A 16,122-nucleotide genomic window follows, 5' to 3' on the forward strand; every position below is an offset into this window, starting at 1 on the left:
GAGGCGGAGGGTGTACGTGGATGATGAGAGATGGTGAGGACAGTAGGAAAGGGGCTGGTTGCCAGAGTTAACCTTTGACCTTGAGAACAGCCTGTGTACACAGCACTACGGAGAGATGGACGAAGGGAGCCGAGGAGGCAGGCGCAGGAGAAGGAAGGGTCACCCGGAGGAGCGGATTGATTGACAGGGAATGGGAGAGAAAGTGAATCAATAAGGGCCGTAGCAGAGGAGGAGACAGCTCCCTCAAAAGAGGACACTAGGCTGGGGACAAATGGTCCCTATTCTGGGGTACGAGGGGGAAGAGTGAGGCCAAGTGGACGAGGAGGGGGCTATTGGTGGCGTGGTTGCAATAAACTAATCCAATAATCTGGCTGCTGGAGTGGAAAGTGCCATTTGCTGGATGCCTCTGCTCCTTCTGTGAAAGGACGACTATAACGAGCGAGTAAGTGGGAGACGACTACTGCCCTGTATTCCAATCCTGTTTCGCAATGCGAACCCGACTCTGCCCGAGCACTTTCTCCACAGGGCCACCAATTGATTTTTGCTTTCTCTCACTTTCACTCGGGGTAAAAGTGCTGCCACGGCTTTCCACTCACCAGCAGCCCTGTCAGTGTCATATCAGCTCTCTCTCCCTCAATCACACTCACACTCTATTAACCATCCCAGCTTTCTCACTCCCCAATTCCACCCAAATTAGGCTCTCCTACCACCCACCTCTCCCTACATACACACACACACACACACACATTACAGTCCTCGTAGTAGTGCCAGAGAAATGCAAGCCAATTCCACTTTGAGTGACAACCTTTAATCCCACTCTCACTTGTTATACTTTCCCCTTCCACTTAAAAACACACTTTTTGGCCATGCTCACTGACAGACAACCCACTTTTAGTCAAGTCTCATAATGAATACACAAATCCATTCGGTGGTTATCCATGCATTCACTTCATTTGGATGCCCAATCACTCTCGTCGTTTTTTACTCACTAAATACCTGCCGATTCATCCTGTAGACGAATGCGACCTTGGACTTTCACTGGGATGACGATGCCGTACGTGCTCATGAGAATTTAAGAGAATAGGTACTCCTATACCGAGTGTCATGTTACCTGGGTCGGCGTCAGTGGAGCTGCGGAGGCGGGGGAGTTGTTTGAGGACGACCAGGGGCACGAAACCTTCACCCTCGCCGGATCCGGTCACCAAGCGCACCAAGGCCATTTCAGAGGACGGACTTAGTTCCAGGTGGCCATGTGTCAAATCCTGAGGGATAAAACAGTCAATAATTCTTTTCATACCCTTGACCAATATCAGATGACTTAATAGTGTGTAAATCACGTAAACTTTATAAGATGGTAAACATACTTCAACTGAAATGATTTCCACTTGCTGTCCCTTGAACACGCTCAGTTCTCGGCTGCCAGGAGTTGCAATGTGGTCAGTCACAACCCACGTGCTCTCCAACGAATTCTGTAAACACAAGCACAAGCACACATTTTTAAAACCATGACTTCGCCGGTGGTAACGTTTGGGGAGAAGGCGGGAGGGAGGACATATGCATGATACGCGTGAAAGAAGGGGAGATTGCCTGCACACCTTATTGGCATGGAGTGGGGACTGATACGAGTGTAGAGAGCCCGGTGCGTCAATTGTGTGTTGGCGGCTGAGGGCGAGATGGGCAGCTTTGGTGGTGGATGATTGGCGAAACCAGGGAAGGGAAATTTTCCGCCGACGGTCTGTCACCCCATCCGCACCACCCCCTTTGCGCCACATCCTACCAAACACACACTGCTAACACACCCCTCGTACTGTTAACCAACACTGTCCAACAAAGAGGCGCACTCCTACAGTCGCACCACAAGAAAGTAACAGCTTAACACAAAGTGGTGCGAGGTGTCAAGCCTCGGTAGGTCATGGGGTGTATTCTGCGATTGTATCTTATCATGCATGTGTAGTACTATCATGGTATTATTATTGCACATAGAGTAAACCAGGTACGGAATAAGGTAGGACCGCAGCTCGTGAGGATTGCACTGCTACTGGGCCAGGAGGAGAAAGTGAGAGAGAGAGAGAAGCACCACCACGACTTCCTTCCTTCCGCCGTCCAACCCACACCACTACTCGCACCTTCATTCTCTTCCCCCCGCAATGAAGGTGAAGGAGGCCATCCAGCCAACTGAATTAGGAAACACCACTGTCAAGACGACCCGGGCGGACTCTCACGTTGCTTTCTCTCCACCCCTCCATCGTCATCATCATCAGCACATAGCTCCCGAGCCATGCATTCCCACGCTCTCCTCGATCTCTGCTCTCTTTTGTTGCTGCGATCACACCAAGACAGTCCCAATGACCACTTCAACAACAACATCAATGCGGAGTCAGGAGGAGGAGAACTGGCGGAAACAATTGAGAAAGAGAGGTGACCAGGTAGGTAAAGTGAGAAAGTAGGGGAGAAAGGTGTACGTGTGTGTGTGTCGCCAGCACCTGTGTGGCGTTTGTGGCCTCGACGTTTGTGTCGGTGATGGAGTGAGTGAGAGGAGAAAATGGATTTCCAGGGTAATCCACCGGGATCCAATTATCCAACACCAGAGCAGTCCACACACAATCCCCTCAAACCAGTGCTTACGTGGTGAGAGTTAGAGTAAGTAGGAGAGTGGATTTCAATTTATTATTATGTCCCCTTATCCAGCTGTCTACCTATCTATGCATATAGACCAACCCTCTCCCTCTCCTAGTATGCATTCAACGCGAGTGACACCAGCATCTCATCACTGTCTAAAACACGTTTTCTTTCTCTCTCTCTCGTCCTTGGCGTATGGCGTGGAATTAAATATACTACTTGGCGTATGGTCTCTGTGAAATCACGTAGGTTGACTTTTCATAGCTCTGCATGACGCTCATGGGAAAGGATGCGAGAAATATGGGGCTTCTCCTGCTTACCCGTTGGTGATCTCCGTCTTGCCCACTATTTCCAGACCCGTAGGAAGCTTCCGATGCTCGATCATTCATCTCAAAGCAGTCATCCGTAGACCCCAGCTCTTCCAAGTCCCTACACACATAATTTCGAGGTTATTACATACAATTATTGCTTGACAAACTTCAACGCTAATGCAATACATTTGCAAATTTGGAAATGTATGGATGCATGTGAACTGATATTCTGCATTGCTATGAAATATAAATATGTATGTATGACTCAATTTACACTGACCTCGACGATCGATCCGACTTTGAAGGGCTGCGGTTCAGACGAAGGGCAGTGTTGAAGTAGGTCTCTTGAATGACTTCTCTCAGCTTCTTGACCCAGCTCCTCTTGGTCTCACACAAGGATGCCTTAATCACAATCTTATAATCGGAGATGGGGGAACGGCCAGTCCACACTGCAAATTTGCAGTCGTCTCCTTCAATGCACTCTGTCACACCCAGGTCGGACGTCTACGCAAGATGACAAAGTGAAGGTGAGACAATGTGAAAGGATTGCTCGACCGACTGTGTCTCACAATAGCCTGTCATTCACTCACCAAGAGCTTATTCTTGTAGATGTACTTGGCCTTCCCGCTCGAGTCCTTGACCTCTTTGGAGAAGAGAAGGTACTGCTCAAAGAGGAAGACATGCCGCTCTCTCGCCTTCCGTATGATTTGTTTCGGGTCCCAAACTTGGAAGTTTTCCTGCAGGATAACCTCTCCCAACTTATCCAGCGGGACGTCACAACCCTCTAGAAGACTGAGATGCATGGCATCGTTCGCTTTTTTGGGAACGTTGAGCATGTGCTGCAAAATGGCGAAATACACACGTTTGGTTAATTACTATAACATCCGACAGATGAAAAATGTGAGAAAAGGTGCACGTATACTTACTTCCAAGCCATCCTTGATTTCCCCCTGACCTTCTTCGCAACAGGAGAGCAAATCCTTGAGGAGGAGTTGGTACTTTGTGATTCTGATGATAAATGTAAATATGAATGCACAAAACTACGTACAAAACTCTCCAATGATTGCAAACTAGTTATACCTTTGCACCGGCTTAATCAAGTAGGCGGGGATGGAATGCTCCAGATTGTGTTCCCTCTGAATATTGTCAAAAAATGTGCCCACTCCATTCTGCAAATGAGTTGTAAATTCATGTTAACACGTTTAATTACGAATAACTACATATCTAATCCAGCGTGCAATTAATTGATACGCGGTGTTGCCAAATTAAATACGTTTGCTCCAAGAATAAATACTTGTTTATTTGAGAGCAAAAACCCCGGGCCTCAAGAACATTTTATCTCTTTGAGCAGAGTTTGGCTATCAATTTCAACCGCCAGTGTTTTTCAGAATGAAAAGTATAAGGATAGACTGACCTTCATGAGCATCGTGGTCGATTCGGGCTTATTTTTGCAGTAGGAGACGTACATGTCAAACTTGTGAGCCCAGGTGACGAAGCAATGACCAATGTCCTCTGGTAGAGACTCGTACTTTTCCATCTCCTTCACAAAGATCTCCTTGTGGAACTCGTAAATTTCTTCAATGTTTCCAAAAATGATTTTCTCCTTGGCCTTGAGTCCCGAAGGGTCCTTACTACTCGCACGCAACTCGAACAAGTAAAAGTCAATACAGACTTGAAGATCCTTGACATAGGAGCGTTCCGTTTGTAACAGTTCAGTCATGATAAACTCTCTCCGTCGCCGCCTTTTGGACTGGTCTTCGTTGAGATCCTTGAGCACCTTGTGACCCTCGTCACCTACACTGTTCTGATGGAGAGATGAGGAGGACACCTTCCCCTCCAGACTCGAGTCCGAGTGACGGTCCAGCGACACTTCACTCCCAGATTTTATCCCCAATGCACCCTCCAGCTGAGATCTACAATTTACAGTTAGTACTGATTACCACCGCAATTTCCCACTGTGAGTGAGAACGTAGCTGTTCAATGCACAATTACTTTGTTGATTTACAAGGAGCAATAAAAGTAGGTATGAATATGTACTCGCCTATATTTGTCCATGCGGGAGCTAAAGTCTTTATAGCGATTATCCACGGCAGTGACCCACCCACGAATATCCGCAGCATGGAGATGACCTTTTTCCACCAAGCTATCCGCTAAATGCATCAGCAACTTAACCCGTTCCCGCGTGTCCTAAAACAACAAATTTACATGGGTCAATCTGTCAATGGATGATATCGGGTCGAGTGGCGATGACTGGGTAAAAATATCACTCAAGTTTACACCGTAGAGTAGCATTTATACCTTGGCAGACGTTTTAAATTCGTTGTGTTCTTTGAGGAGAGCTTCAGTGTCGTCTTTTCCGGAGCCACACGCAATGTGGGTGGCCAAGTAGACATCTCCAGTGTCATGAATCCAGTCCAATGCTTGTTTGGCAGACCTTCACAATAAATGAAAATTTACAATATTAATGCCAAATTTGCTAAGCTGGCCCTTAATAGGTAAAACCGGTTTACCCCTCAAAGATGGCGTACTGGAGGCACTGGTCGAGTTGCTTTCTTCGGGACGTCCAGTGTTGCATGACACGATTCTCCTGAGTCAACAACTTGTCCAAAATTGCTACAAGTTACACATTTCAAGAAAACAGATGAGACAGCGCTCTCTCCAACAAATAAGGTCGCCGAGTGTGTAACAATTACCTTTGACCTTGGGTTCAGGGGAGTGGGTAGGAGTTGTGGAAGATGTGTCAAACTGGGCGTGATGGTAGGAGGGGTACGTGACGCGATGGGAGATCTTGAGGAAATTGCGAGCCGTATGTCTTGCATGCGTACAGGCCTTGAGGAAGGCCTGGAGTGAAAATAGAACTTTATACATATAATTTGTAGATAGCGTATGCACATCTTTTACTACTACATGATAATTGCTCAATAACATTACCTCCTTCTGCTCACCATGCTTCGTAATGAGCTGATTGACGGAGGCCCTCCGATCACCGAGCACCTTGGTGTCCCCAACGTTGACATCACATCTGCCACCACCACAGGGGTCCTCATCTCGTTTGTACTCTTTTTCTAAACTGTCCAGCACGGAGCACACCTACAATTGCCACAGCCGTTTTTGTCATTCATTAAACCCATTAGCAGATTATATATTCATCAGGACATGATATGTATGTATCTAGTCATCAGTGAAATAAAATTTACACGATAATATATCGGGTCGGACGTACACAGATACGGACATAATCACACAACATATGTTGGCTGGCCATGTCCCAAGAAGAATGAAGAAATAAAAATAATTTTACGCAAAAAAGGTGTGAACAAACCTGTTCCGCCGTTTTGTAAAAGCTGAGTGCATTATTGAATAATTTGTGTCGATCGTCGGCTGCAGTGATGAGTTGGTGCCACCGACTGGACACGTCGTCGGATATCTTTTTGATAGTGGACGCATCAAAATGGGAACTCCCCGCCAACGCTTCTGCCTTCAGATTCACCTGCACCGCAAAGTTGTGTGTTTTCTGTCAGAGAAAAACAAAGTATTTTAATGGAGATACTACCTTAATAACTCATGAGTTAGAGTGGGTATAATATTGTACACCAGTTATCGGTGCGGCACTATTATTATTACCTCGAGAGCGATCTGGAACTTTTCGTGTTCCTTTTTCATCTGCTCAGCTTCCAGGAGGGAGCTCGGAACGCCGAGGCTGGCAGCCAGCATTGTCTCCCCGTTGCGAATCCAGTTGATGACCTGAGGAGAACACATTGAATGTAGTTGATTTTAGGAGCAATCAGTGGGAATGACTGGTGCGAGCCACATTTTGTTGCGGAAGCTAGCTAATCTTAAGGGCTACGTAATATGGGCTAGGTATATGTGTGTTGTACTATAAATAAGTGATCCCGTTCCACATGACCACGCTCCACGCTACAAGAGCACATACTTTCACTCTTGCGCCCATCCAACCAAACAATTCATAATTAGCGACGCGAATACTACGCATAACGAGGCTCATTCAGAAAGCATTCAGTAATACTCTTGGTGGATGTTTAATAAACATTGTTTATGCAGTAGTTATGCATATGCACAACTGCTCTCCAACGTAGGTACATACGTATCACTATAGACAATCGCCTACGACATGCTGAATGCACAAAGAAACGCAATCAAGGTGCAGCCCAGGCTCAATGCAAGTTAATTAATTAATTGTTTGGTAACATAATATCACTAATCATCTGAGACCCACATATCATCAGCATTGTCATTATCGTCATTGGGTGCCTTATGTAATGATCTTTGCATCATCAAAACATGAGAAAGCAACCGTCAGTTCAGTTAGCAGCTACGTATATGTAGCTAATAAAAGACGAAAATAATGTGAGGCAGGCTGAGACGAGATTTTGGGTTAGTCAGTACCTGGTTTGCATCGCTCTGGAGTTGGTGGATTTGGATGAGTTGTTGCAACTTTGTCCGTTTGAGATGGGCCACTTCGCCAGCATCCAGCTCCTTGTCTGCCAAGTATTCCAAGAGGACCTGGACCCGAGTTCCTCCAGAGATTTGGCTGCTCGCCATCAGGGTGACGCCGGATCGCTCCAACATCTACAACAATGATAACCAATTAATGATATGGATAAAATGATAGATGATTCTCAAAGCCACCGTTCACAATCTCACCTGATGCAGCTCTTGGCCCCGCTGGATCACTTGGTAAACGGTGTGCTGGAGCCTTTGGACGCTGTCGTTGTGCAGTCGCAGCTGTTGCTCGTAGAAGGCAACTTCCTCCCTGCTGGCAGTGGAAACGTCCTTGTCCCCACTCACTTTCTCCGCCCAGTGGTCCATCTGAGATGCAATCTAGGCAAGCGCAACATGCTAGTTAGTTCAACTTAAATATTAACTAAGCTATTAAATACTGTAAGGTTATTTGACGTTCGTGGATGCATCATATCATATCTAACGCAGGGGAAGGATAGTTCAACGGAGAGACTGTTACAGAAAGATGTGACAAGAAAATGCCGATGAGACTGAGGTGGAAGACGCCAAGTGGGGGTGGGAGATGGAGATAAATTGCAATTACATAAACAACACGACCAGCCTGACAGCTCATCTTTATCATCCGCTCTTATTTGGCAGGAGAAGAAAGAAATAACTTGTTGGTGGTGGTGGCGGCTGGTATGTTGGGAATTACAAAAAGATTGGAATGCCTCAGAGTTAGTGTAGCGAATCCACTCTTTTGCAACTTAACCCCCGCTAGAAGAACCCGATTTAATGCTACTTGTTGAAACTGGCTGCTGGGACAAAGTAGTAGTTCTGTGAATGGAGTCACTCCAGTGTGACACCGCAAAACAATCAACGACGGGGGTCGTGTGTGTCACAATCACAATATCAACAAGAGTAGTAAAATAATAGGGGCAAAAAAGAAGGGGTAGGAATGTGGGGAGAAGGACAAACGGACCATCTGTTACCTCGAGTGCGTCCCGTTCAAAGAGTCGAAGTTGGAGGCAGAGGTCCAGCTTCAGTTTACGCATTTCCCAGATCTCCTCCAACTCGAGTCGTTGCTTCTCCAGAGTCCGCATGGCTGCTTCCAGTGCCTCGAAGGATCCACTGTTGTCCGTCTCCATAGTGAGTCCGGAAGCCCTACAGAGCATGGCGTCGATCAAGGCACAGTATAAGTTGCGATTACGTAGCTATATACTAATCCAAATATGCGAGTTAGGTTACCTGAGGTCCTGGAGGAGACGTGTCCCCGTGTCGCTGGTGGTCTTTGGACAAATAAGAATTAGGTTAGGTTTCAAATAATTAAAATCTCCCTCGCCCACTCACCATGAGGAACTGGGCCACTTGGTCCCGACTCCCCTGAGCAGCATCCAGAGCACGTTGGGTGGCCTCCAGGTTCTCGGGAGCATCATCCACACCCGCCTCCCCACCCAGCTTGTCCACCCATCCGCCAATCTGGAACAAGGAACGAATGAATAGGTAAGTGCACTTTAGTGGAAGAGGAGCACTAATGAGCACAAGTGGATTATCAAATGCCAAACGCCAATAAGTAAATGCCGCCGCCGCCACCTGGAAAAGCTCTCTTTCTCCTAAATGTCAACTCCTTCCTTGTTCCGGCCCAAAACCCCATTAGTGCGGGAGCGTTAATACGCTTTACACTTCATGCATGCTGGAAAGATGCCAATGGATGAAGCGTGTGTGATGATGTTGCGATGAAAGTCGTTTGCATAATCGATATGTTCTCATCTCATCATCATCATGGGCAAGAAAAACCAACAACGGATCCAGGTCGTCCCACTTTTCTCCAATGTGGTTACATTCACTCACTCGGCAAATAAATATGTAACAGGAGCAGAGGAAGGAGGAACAGACAATAACTGAGATTTGATGAGATGCGTAGTAGGACGCATATTCATTATTGACTTGGCTAAGAAGTGACACGAATACAATGTGACAGGTCATGTTTCGTAATGCAGAGAATGCAGATCTCATCATGTGTACCAAGTGATTTTGCCCACTCTATTAGTGAGACTTGTGATGAGCATGGGAGCACAATAAGTCCATGTGTGCATGCGTGCAGGGATTCTCAGTTTGTTTGTGGTTTGGTTGAAACAAACGAGTTTAAGAGTGAAGTTTATGGTAGTGGTAATGAGCCCTAGCTGTCTGAAATCCCAAGCTATTTGTGAAAGAGAGGTGAGACGAGCTGTATTACTACTTCTCCTTACGCCTTCTGATGTCGGACTGAGTATCCTCAGCGGTGGGTGCCGGAGGGAGGGGACCTATCCATCCAATCCACATTTTCATTATACAAGACGGCACAGAGATCTTTCACTGATTTCTGATTTGCATATTTGCATGGGCTATTGGTCGTCGTCGTCGTCGTCGGGCTCACTTTTCTGGTGAGCCAAATAAGGAGTCGCAACTTACTTCTTGCTCGTCAAAACTCTTTCCGCAACACACGGCACAACAAACAATAGTCCCTCTCGAGATGCGATCATTGAGCAGCATAAGATGTTACAACAATGCTGCTGCTGGTGGTGAAGGTGGTTAGTGCAAGATTCGGACGATGATCCGAATGAAATTAAACTAGCCAAGGATTAAAGCAAAGCGCAACCAGAACGCTCAAATGAGGCGTCAAATCGGTCGGTAGTATGCACGTGAAACAAGGCGGAGCAAAATTGTGGGGTCATTGTGAACACTGGGGGACGAGGTGACGACGTTGGTCATTAGTGTCACAGCAGGGAGAGTATTGGGGGGATGGACAAGAAAGAAGCGAAATGGATGAATAAAACATGACCCTGCTCCCTCATCATCATCATCATCGTCCTGACGAGATTTCTTCTTTTGGCCAACAAGGCACTCACTGGAGCGGAGAAGGGAAAGGGAATCAGGAAGGAAGCTGGCTATCCTACTCCTCGCTATGATGGTTGCTGCTGCTGGAGCGGATTTACGACGACATCAGAGTTCTTCGATGACAGCCTAACGAGAGCCAACGCATCAAAATCCATAATTTATCGGGTTTGTGTTGTATTTTTAGTTTATCCACCACTCCTAACAGCCTACCAACCAAAAAGGTCTAAAGGTACATACATACAGCAAGAAGGAATGCAAAAGTGTTCCAGGATCTCACTCCAGGAATACATACTCAGCCACATACTATGACTGATTCATGCACAGATTTACGCATGTACATATGTGGACTAGTGATAGTGACATGACACTCTGTGATTTTTGCGCAATGTGCGGTACATTTTAGGTAAGCAAAAGAATAAGGTTTACCTGTTTGTGCTGGGAGTAGAAGAAGACGGCCGAGTCTACAAGTCGTCGCCGCTGCTGGACTCGCGAGGCAAAGTTGTTGACGAGGGCCTGAAGCTGGTTCGCGCACACCCAAATTTCCTCGGCGTCGCACTCCCCCGTTCGAGCCAACTCCTCCGCCGCGCTCAGCAACTTTTCCGTGTTCGTGTACGTGTTCTATAGTGCGAGAGAGGTCACAGGTCAAATATTAAAAATAGTAGGTACACGTATTTATATACTCCACGTGGGCGACTAAAATGATCGACGTTTCTAATCGTTGCACTTGATAACGACACACTACACACACTAAATGTCAGTGACATTGTGTCACACCAGCCATAACCTACACACTGTCCTGGAACAAGCAAGTTATGAGCATGCTCGACTGCGAGTGTCGTGGATGCGAGAACTACTGAGCTTCACCTCTGACGAGGACCACATTTCCACTGCCGCCGCAGAGATCAGCAAACCACCCGCAAAATAGTTGGCTTGATAGGAAGATACCACAACGGGGTGCAAGATGTGAGTAGTAGTTGCAAACACTCTCATCATCGAAAAGAGTCTGACCAAAAAAGACACCAGTTGAAAAGACGAGACACGTTTATGCACCACCATCATCTCAATCTCACTCATTCATGTTTGCCAACAACATATCCTTCAGGATGCCTCTCTACTTGTCAGCAGTGACGACGACGACTGAAGGGCAAAACACCCGTTAGTTTAGCCCTCACAGATGTAACGTAATAGTAAAATGAATAATAATGCGAGTAAATGCTGCTCTTCTTTTGATCAAGAACTGTCCCTTTCTTCCATAATTCCTCCTCTCCATTTCCGTTCCACTTCCACCAGGCAAGCAAATTTGCGCCTGTGAGTGTTTATCACAGTCACCTAACCACGTTCTTACCTACCAAGAAGCTAAAAGAATAGTTGATTCCATGTTGAGACGTCTCAACTTGAGACGGGCAAAACTGAACTCTCCTCAGACTAGACATGTACATAATTCATGTTGAGGCAATTTGAGACACAGGACAATGTTTGACTTGCACTCACTAAATGCACTAAACGACAAGGAAATCGCTCTGCCTGTCTATCATTCCAACCATAATGAATATAAAAGTAGTGTTTGCACCCTGTGATAACTACCTTATCCTGGTTGAATATTGGCAGCAGATGTGCGCATTTCTAATAAAACAAAGTCGTCGACGATCGCTTACTCAAGTTCTCAAACACCGCATCAAGTGACAGCTTTCTTACGACGGAAGGAATGGAAACAGTAAAAAAAAAGGATGAATGAAAAGTCGAAGAGGAGAATGCGAATTATTATTTACCCATAATATTAATGTTCATTTGCAATGTTCTAGAGCAATCGTGTGTTGGTGAACTGGTTGACCCAGTGTTTTTTCTCCCTTTCTGTGAGATCTAGTGCATTGGGTTTGATTTGCACACGTTCATGCATGTCAATAACTGAATGGGTTTAACACCATCGAAATAATCAGGAGTCGATCTGATTTAAAATGTGGCATGTAATTCAACCAGCCTACTTTAACATCACCTTTCGTGTAGTCCACCTCCACGCCACAATACTACTCAATTCATCCCGTTAGATAGCCACCACATTGAGGAGTAATCTAATGATCTACGCAGAGAGTCAATGTAGGCAACATATTATGAAAACAAGTATTGATAATATGGTTCCCAAGAACATGAACATTAACTTCCACTAAGGACAGATAAGTAAGATAGTCCTAAGTACAGATAGGTAGATACTCGCATTTATTATTGGCTAAAATTAGACCAAAAAAGAGCCAACTTCTAGTGTGTGTGTGTGTGTGGCGAGGGGTGGGAGAGAGATGTGAAAAATCACAAATAGTGGTGTGGTGGTAATGTATGGACTCTCACCTGGACCACCTTTTCAAAGTTGTCCTGAGATCGTTGTGCGCTGACCGCCTTTTGTAGATTCCTTCCAACTCCCACGCTCCGACTGAGAAACTGCTCCCCGTGTTTCTCGACCCAGTCCACTACCTGTTTTTAGGTGCAACAATCACCAACCACAAAAAATCCACAGTATCAAACCTGGGTCAGATTATGGTTACTGTTCCCTTCATATTTCTACAAACTTGCCTGTTTGACATCCTCCTTGAACAATTTGAGTGCGAGACGTTGATGAAGCTTCACTTTCTTGGACGTCCATTTCTGCTCGAGACTTCGATGTCTAGCCAGTATCTCATGAATCACATCCAATACATGCTTGGCTCCGGAAGAGTAGTCGGCGGCTGGGTCTGTCGAACGGATCACGCGACCCATCTCGTCTACCTGCTGTTTTTCCGAATAACAAAATAATATGCAAATATGTATGTCGTCAACTAAATAATAAGAAAGAGAATAATAGCAATACATGTTTGTGGGCGAGAATTTCCATTCCCGACTGGTTGCAAACATGGACCAAGTGATCCAATTGGTACAAGAGCTTCTTGCTAGTGCTGTGCACCTGCAAATAACAATTGTGCACGTAACCATTACTCTGATCCATAATTTACAAGAATTAGTTGCATATATATTTGCATTAGATGAGATGTGAATTACCTCCGTGTAGGCTTGACACATGGATTCATAGATGGTTTGATGTTGATGAATTGCACTTTCCAGCACGGCCGCTTCGTTTGGAATGTTTACATTATCACAGCCACAACTCCAACTTGAAATTTTATCCGCGTACTGCGCAAAAAGTGACATCAGTATCAATTGGCCAACTTTTCGAATTTCTGCTTCCAAAATCAATACGTAGGCAGTATTACTCCACGCACGGAACCTATCACCGGCCTCACGACAAATTTACGGTAGGTTTCTTTATTTCCCGTAAGGTGAGACATGGTGAAAAAATCCATGGCCATTCGCCTCACTTCACCATGTCTCACCTTACGGGAAATAAAGAAACCTACCGTAAATTTGTCGTGAGGCCGGTGATGGGTTCCGTGCGTGGAGTAATAATAATGAATGAACTCACCTGTTCCGCTTTTTGGTGAAACGAGACAGACACTGTAGGGGATGGAACAACATTCATTAGCTTAGCTCACTTTTTCACAGAAAACTACGACGACAAATCAGACTATGTAATCTCGTGACTGAGAGAGTAAGTTTATCTGACTGGACATGACATGACATAACTTTTATTGATAAAGAAAGAAATATGGTTACGGGCAAGCAAGGTGTTTCTCTCGTCCAGAGCACAACTAAGTTCCTTCCAGGCCTGGTTAATCCGAGCAGCAAGAGTCCGAATGTGAGAGGCAGCGTAGTGGGTATTTTCAACCATGTGAGCAGCCATGGCCAAAATTCTATTGATGCTCACACACCCTGCAAAATACAACACATTAAAAATCAACCATTCTAAAGAAAATTGCACAGGTAAAGGGAATCATTACCAAAGGGAGATCACTTACCATTCATGAGATTCACTGTAAACTGCTCGTGGTCAACTTTTAATCGTTTTGCAACTTGAAAGGATTGTCCAATTTCTACGTATGTAGTTAAAAATGCGTCATGGCTGTGGCGAATCCAGTCCAGCATCTACGTACAGTTTACACGATAAGTCTCAAGAAGCTAAAATCATGCCCAACAAAATTCTAGATATGGTTCTAGCCCAATCCTTGTGCACACCTTTTTACAGTCTTGTTCAAAGTGTTTGAGTTGGAAACACTGGTCCAATTTTACTTTCTTGCCATGCCAGAGCTGCATTAGTTGGTCCTTAGCACCGTGGACCTGTTCCACCATTCCCATGATGGTAGGAATGCTGGCTTGCATATCGGGATTGGATACTACTGAGCTGGAGGAGCTAGATCGTCCCGAGTATCCAGAATCGTACCCTGAACCGTTAGCCGTGGTCGCGTCAAAACTAAGTCTATTCAAACACAAAAATCAAATGAAAATTCGTCATTAGTTTTTTTTAATAAAACGACACATCAATGTCACTACTCGTTTGAAGCACTTTAATAAGATCCTCATTTTTATGCGCATATTATTAATGATACCTCTTAAGAAGCTCTTGCCCCATCCCATCCACATCTTCGAATGGAGCACGCATAATCTTGTCTTTAATTTCGTCATGCACTTCGATCCCATGTTTGATTGTGGTCACATCCTCTGCATAGTCCATGCGCGTAATGTCTTCCTTCCAGTCGTCGAGACGATCGAGCAAGTCGCCAGCTACCCATAAAAAACTTTCCAGCGCCTGGAATAAAGACACATTGTCAATACCACAGTAAGTACAGGACCAACTAATACGGGAGATAACAATAAGTTTTATGGCTTACAATTCTCGAGTCTAGCCACAATTTGTGATCATAGTTGAATGTTCCCTGAAAGTCAGGGGTGAGTTGGGTTGGGTCCACGACCTTGAGAAGACACTCGATACTCACGAGAGAGGTTTCGAATTTGTACTTGTGACTGGCTAGTGAGGTTCGTTGCTTTTGCCAAAAGTTTTTGCCAAAAATAATGTAAACAATAAAGATGGCCGTTGGGAAGTGTTCGTTGAGAATTTTTAGAATAGGTTTCACAGACGTCCAAGTGCCACCACGCATATCAACCACGACCGAGAAGCCACGATCACGAGTATCCTCCCTAAAAGAGAGAGGAAACTCGGTTATTAAACAGATTCAATACAACAGATAAGATAGTAGATCGAAGAAAGGAAGAGGTGGACTTACGGCGGGATGGATAGCAGGTAGTGAAACAAGCGTCGCAAGTCCTCCGCATGAAGTCGCTCTCTTTTGGGGGACGTTGGGAGGAGAAGCAAAGCTCCACCACGTTTATCCCGACCGCCAGTGACGACGGCGACGGGTTCCTGGAGCAGGGTCAACACTTCCTCTGCTCTGGGTCCGTCCATCGAGGAATCGCATTAAGCCCTCCTCCTTATCAACATCAAGATGACCAAGATAATCTGTTTCTGGGTGGTCTGGGTGGTGGTATGATCGACACTGACTCTTCTTCCCATCCCCTCCAATCTCCAGTCTAATATTACGATTTAAATTCATTAACACAACTACAAGTATATTGTTATATAAGTAAATTTACCTGTTTACTTAAACTACTGCCACAACTGTGAAGTGATTGAATGTTGGTGACTACTTGAGGTTCCTATTGTCAATTTGGAGAAGAAGAGCTTTATTCCGACAAATCTCCATCGACGATCCCCACTAACCAATTCCAAGTATTATGGAGTATTACGACCGTGCAGAGTGAACAAGAGTGATGAGGCACACCCAACCAAAGGGGGAGATTAATATTTTGCTGTGTGAGATTCAAACAGAGAGGTTTGCGAACTTGGTCCTTGGTTGAGTGACGGTGAGACGGTGGACGGGTGGATATAAACAACGGGACTCACTTATTTATACCACTGCTCCCAGTCAAACGGAGACTA

At 45.4% G+C, this 16,122-nt stretch overlaps 1 protein-coding gene across 3 annotated transcripts in view; it reads right to left on the reverse strand.

The window, feature by feature from the left end:
* The window catches only part of LOC110858376 (kalirin), a 29,537-nt gene extending 13,426 nt beyond the window's left edge, over positions 1-16,111 (reverse strand). For 2 of the 3 annotated variants that reach the window (XM_022107138.2, XM_022107136.2), the window contains exons 1-33: positions 15,777-16,110; positions 15,410-15,713; positions 15,017-15,323; positions 14,735-14,934; positions 14,364-14,604; positions 14,147-14,273; positions 13,905-14,060; positions 13,714-13,745; positions 13,293-13,424; positions 13,105-13,197; positions 12,831-13,025; positions 12,609-12,731; positions 10,695-10,886; positions 8,742-8,870; positions 8,640-8,680; positions 8,384-8,555; positions 7,596-7,772; positions 7,338-7,520; positions 6,555-6,674; positions 6,253-6,444; positions 5,862-6,020; positions 5,624-5,771; positions 5,441-5,543; positions 5,229-5,364; positions 4,972-5,117; positions 4,345-4,843; positions 4,011-4,099; positions 3,857-3,938; positions 3,521-3,769; positions 3,211-3,434; positions 2,940-3,048; positions 1,365-1,469; positions 1,112-1,262 (exon numbers count right to left, since the gene is read on the reverse strand). In XM_022107138.2, the coding sequence (XP_021962830.1) occupies positions 1,112-1,262; positions 1,365-1,469; positions 2,940-3,048; positions 3,211-3,434; positions 3,521-3,769; positions 3,857-3,938; positions 4,011-4,099; positions 4,345-4,843; positions 4,972-5,117; positions 5,229-5,364; positions 5,441-5,543; positions 5,624-5,771; positions 5,862-6,020; positions 6,253-6,444; positions 6,555-6,674; positions 7,338-7,520; positions 7,596-7,772; positions 8,384-8,555; positions 8,640-8,680; positions 8,742-8,870; positions 10,695-10,886; positions 12,609-12,731; positions 12,831-13,025; positions 13,105-13,197; positions 13,293-13,424; positions 13,714-13,745; positions 13,905-14,060; positions 14,147-14,273; positions 14,364-14,604; positions 14,735-14,934; positions 15,017-15,323; positions 15,410-15,588 (5,191 nt within the window). In that variant the 5' untranslated portion in view covers positions 15,589-15,713; positions 15,777-16,110. Of the gene's footprint in view, positions 1-1,111; positions 1,263-1,364; positions 1,470-2,939; positions 3,049-3,210; positions 3,435-3,520; positions 3,770-3,856; positions 3,939-4,010; positions 4,100-4,344; positions 4,844-4,971; positions 5,118-5,228; positions 5,365-5,440; positions 5,544-5,623; positions 5,772-5,861; positions 6,021-6,252; positions 6,445-6,554; positions 6,675-7,337; positions 7,521-7,595; positions 7,773-8,383; positions 8,556-8,639; positions 8,681-8,741; positions 8,871-10,694; positions 10,887-12,608; positions 12,732-12,830; positions 13,026-13,104; positions 13,198-13,292; positions 13,425-13,713; positions 13,746-13,904; positions 14,061-14,146; positions 14,274-14,363; positions 14,605-14,734; positions 14,935-15,016; positions 15,324-15,409; positions 15,714-15,776 lie in introns of all 3 variants that reach the window. The other variant, XM_022107137.2, reaches the window with a different exon arrangement.
* Positions 16,112-16,122: the final 11 nt, after the last annotated feature.

Source organism: Folsomia candida, unplaced genomic scaffold (assembly GCF_002217175.1).
Source record: "Folsomia candida strain VU population unplaced genomic scaffold, ASM221717v1 Fcan01_Sc021, whole genome shotgun sequence".
In the NCBI taxonomy this organism is placed as follows: Eukaryota; Metazoa; Arthropoda; class Collembola; order Entomobryomorpha; family Isotomidae; genus Folsomia; species Folsomia candida.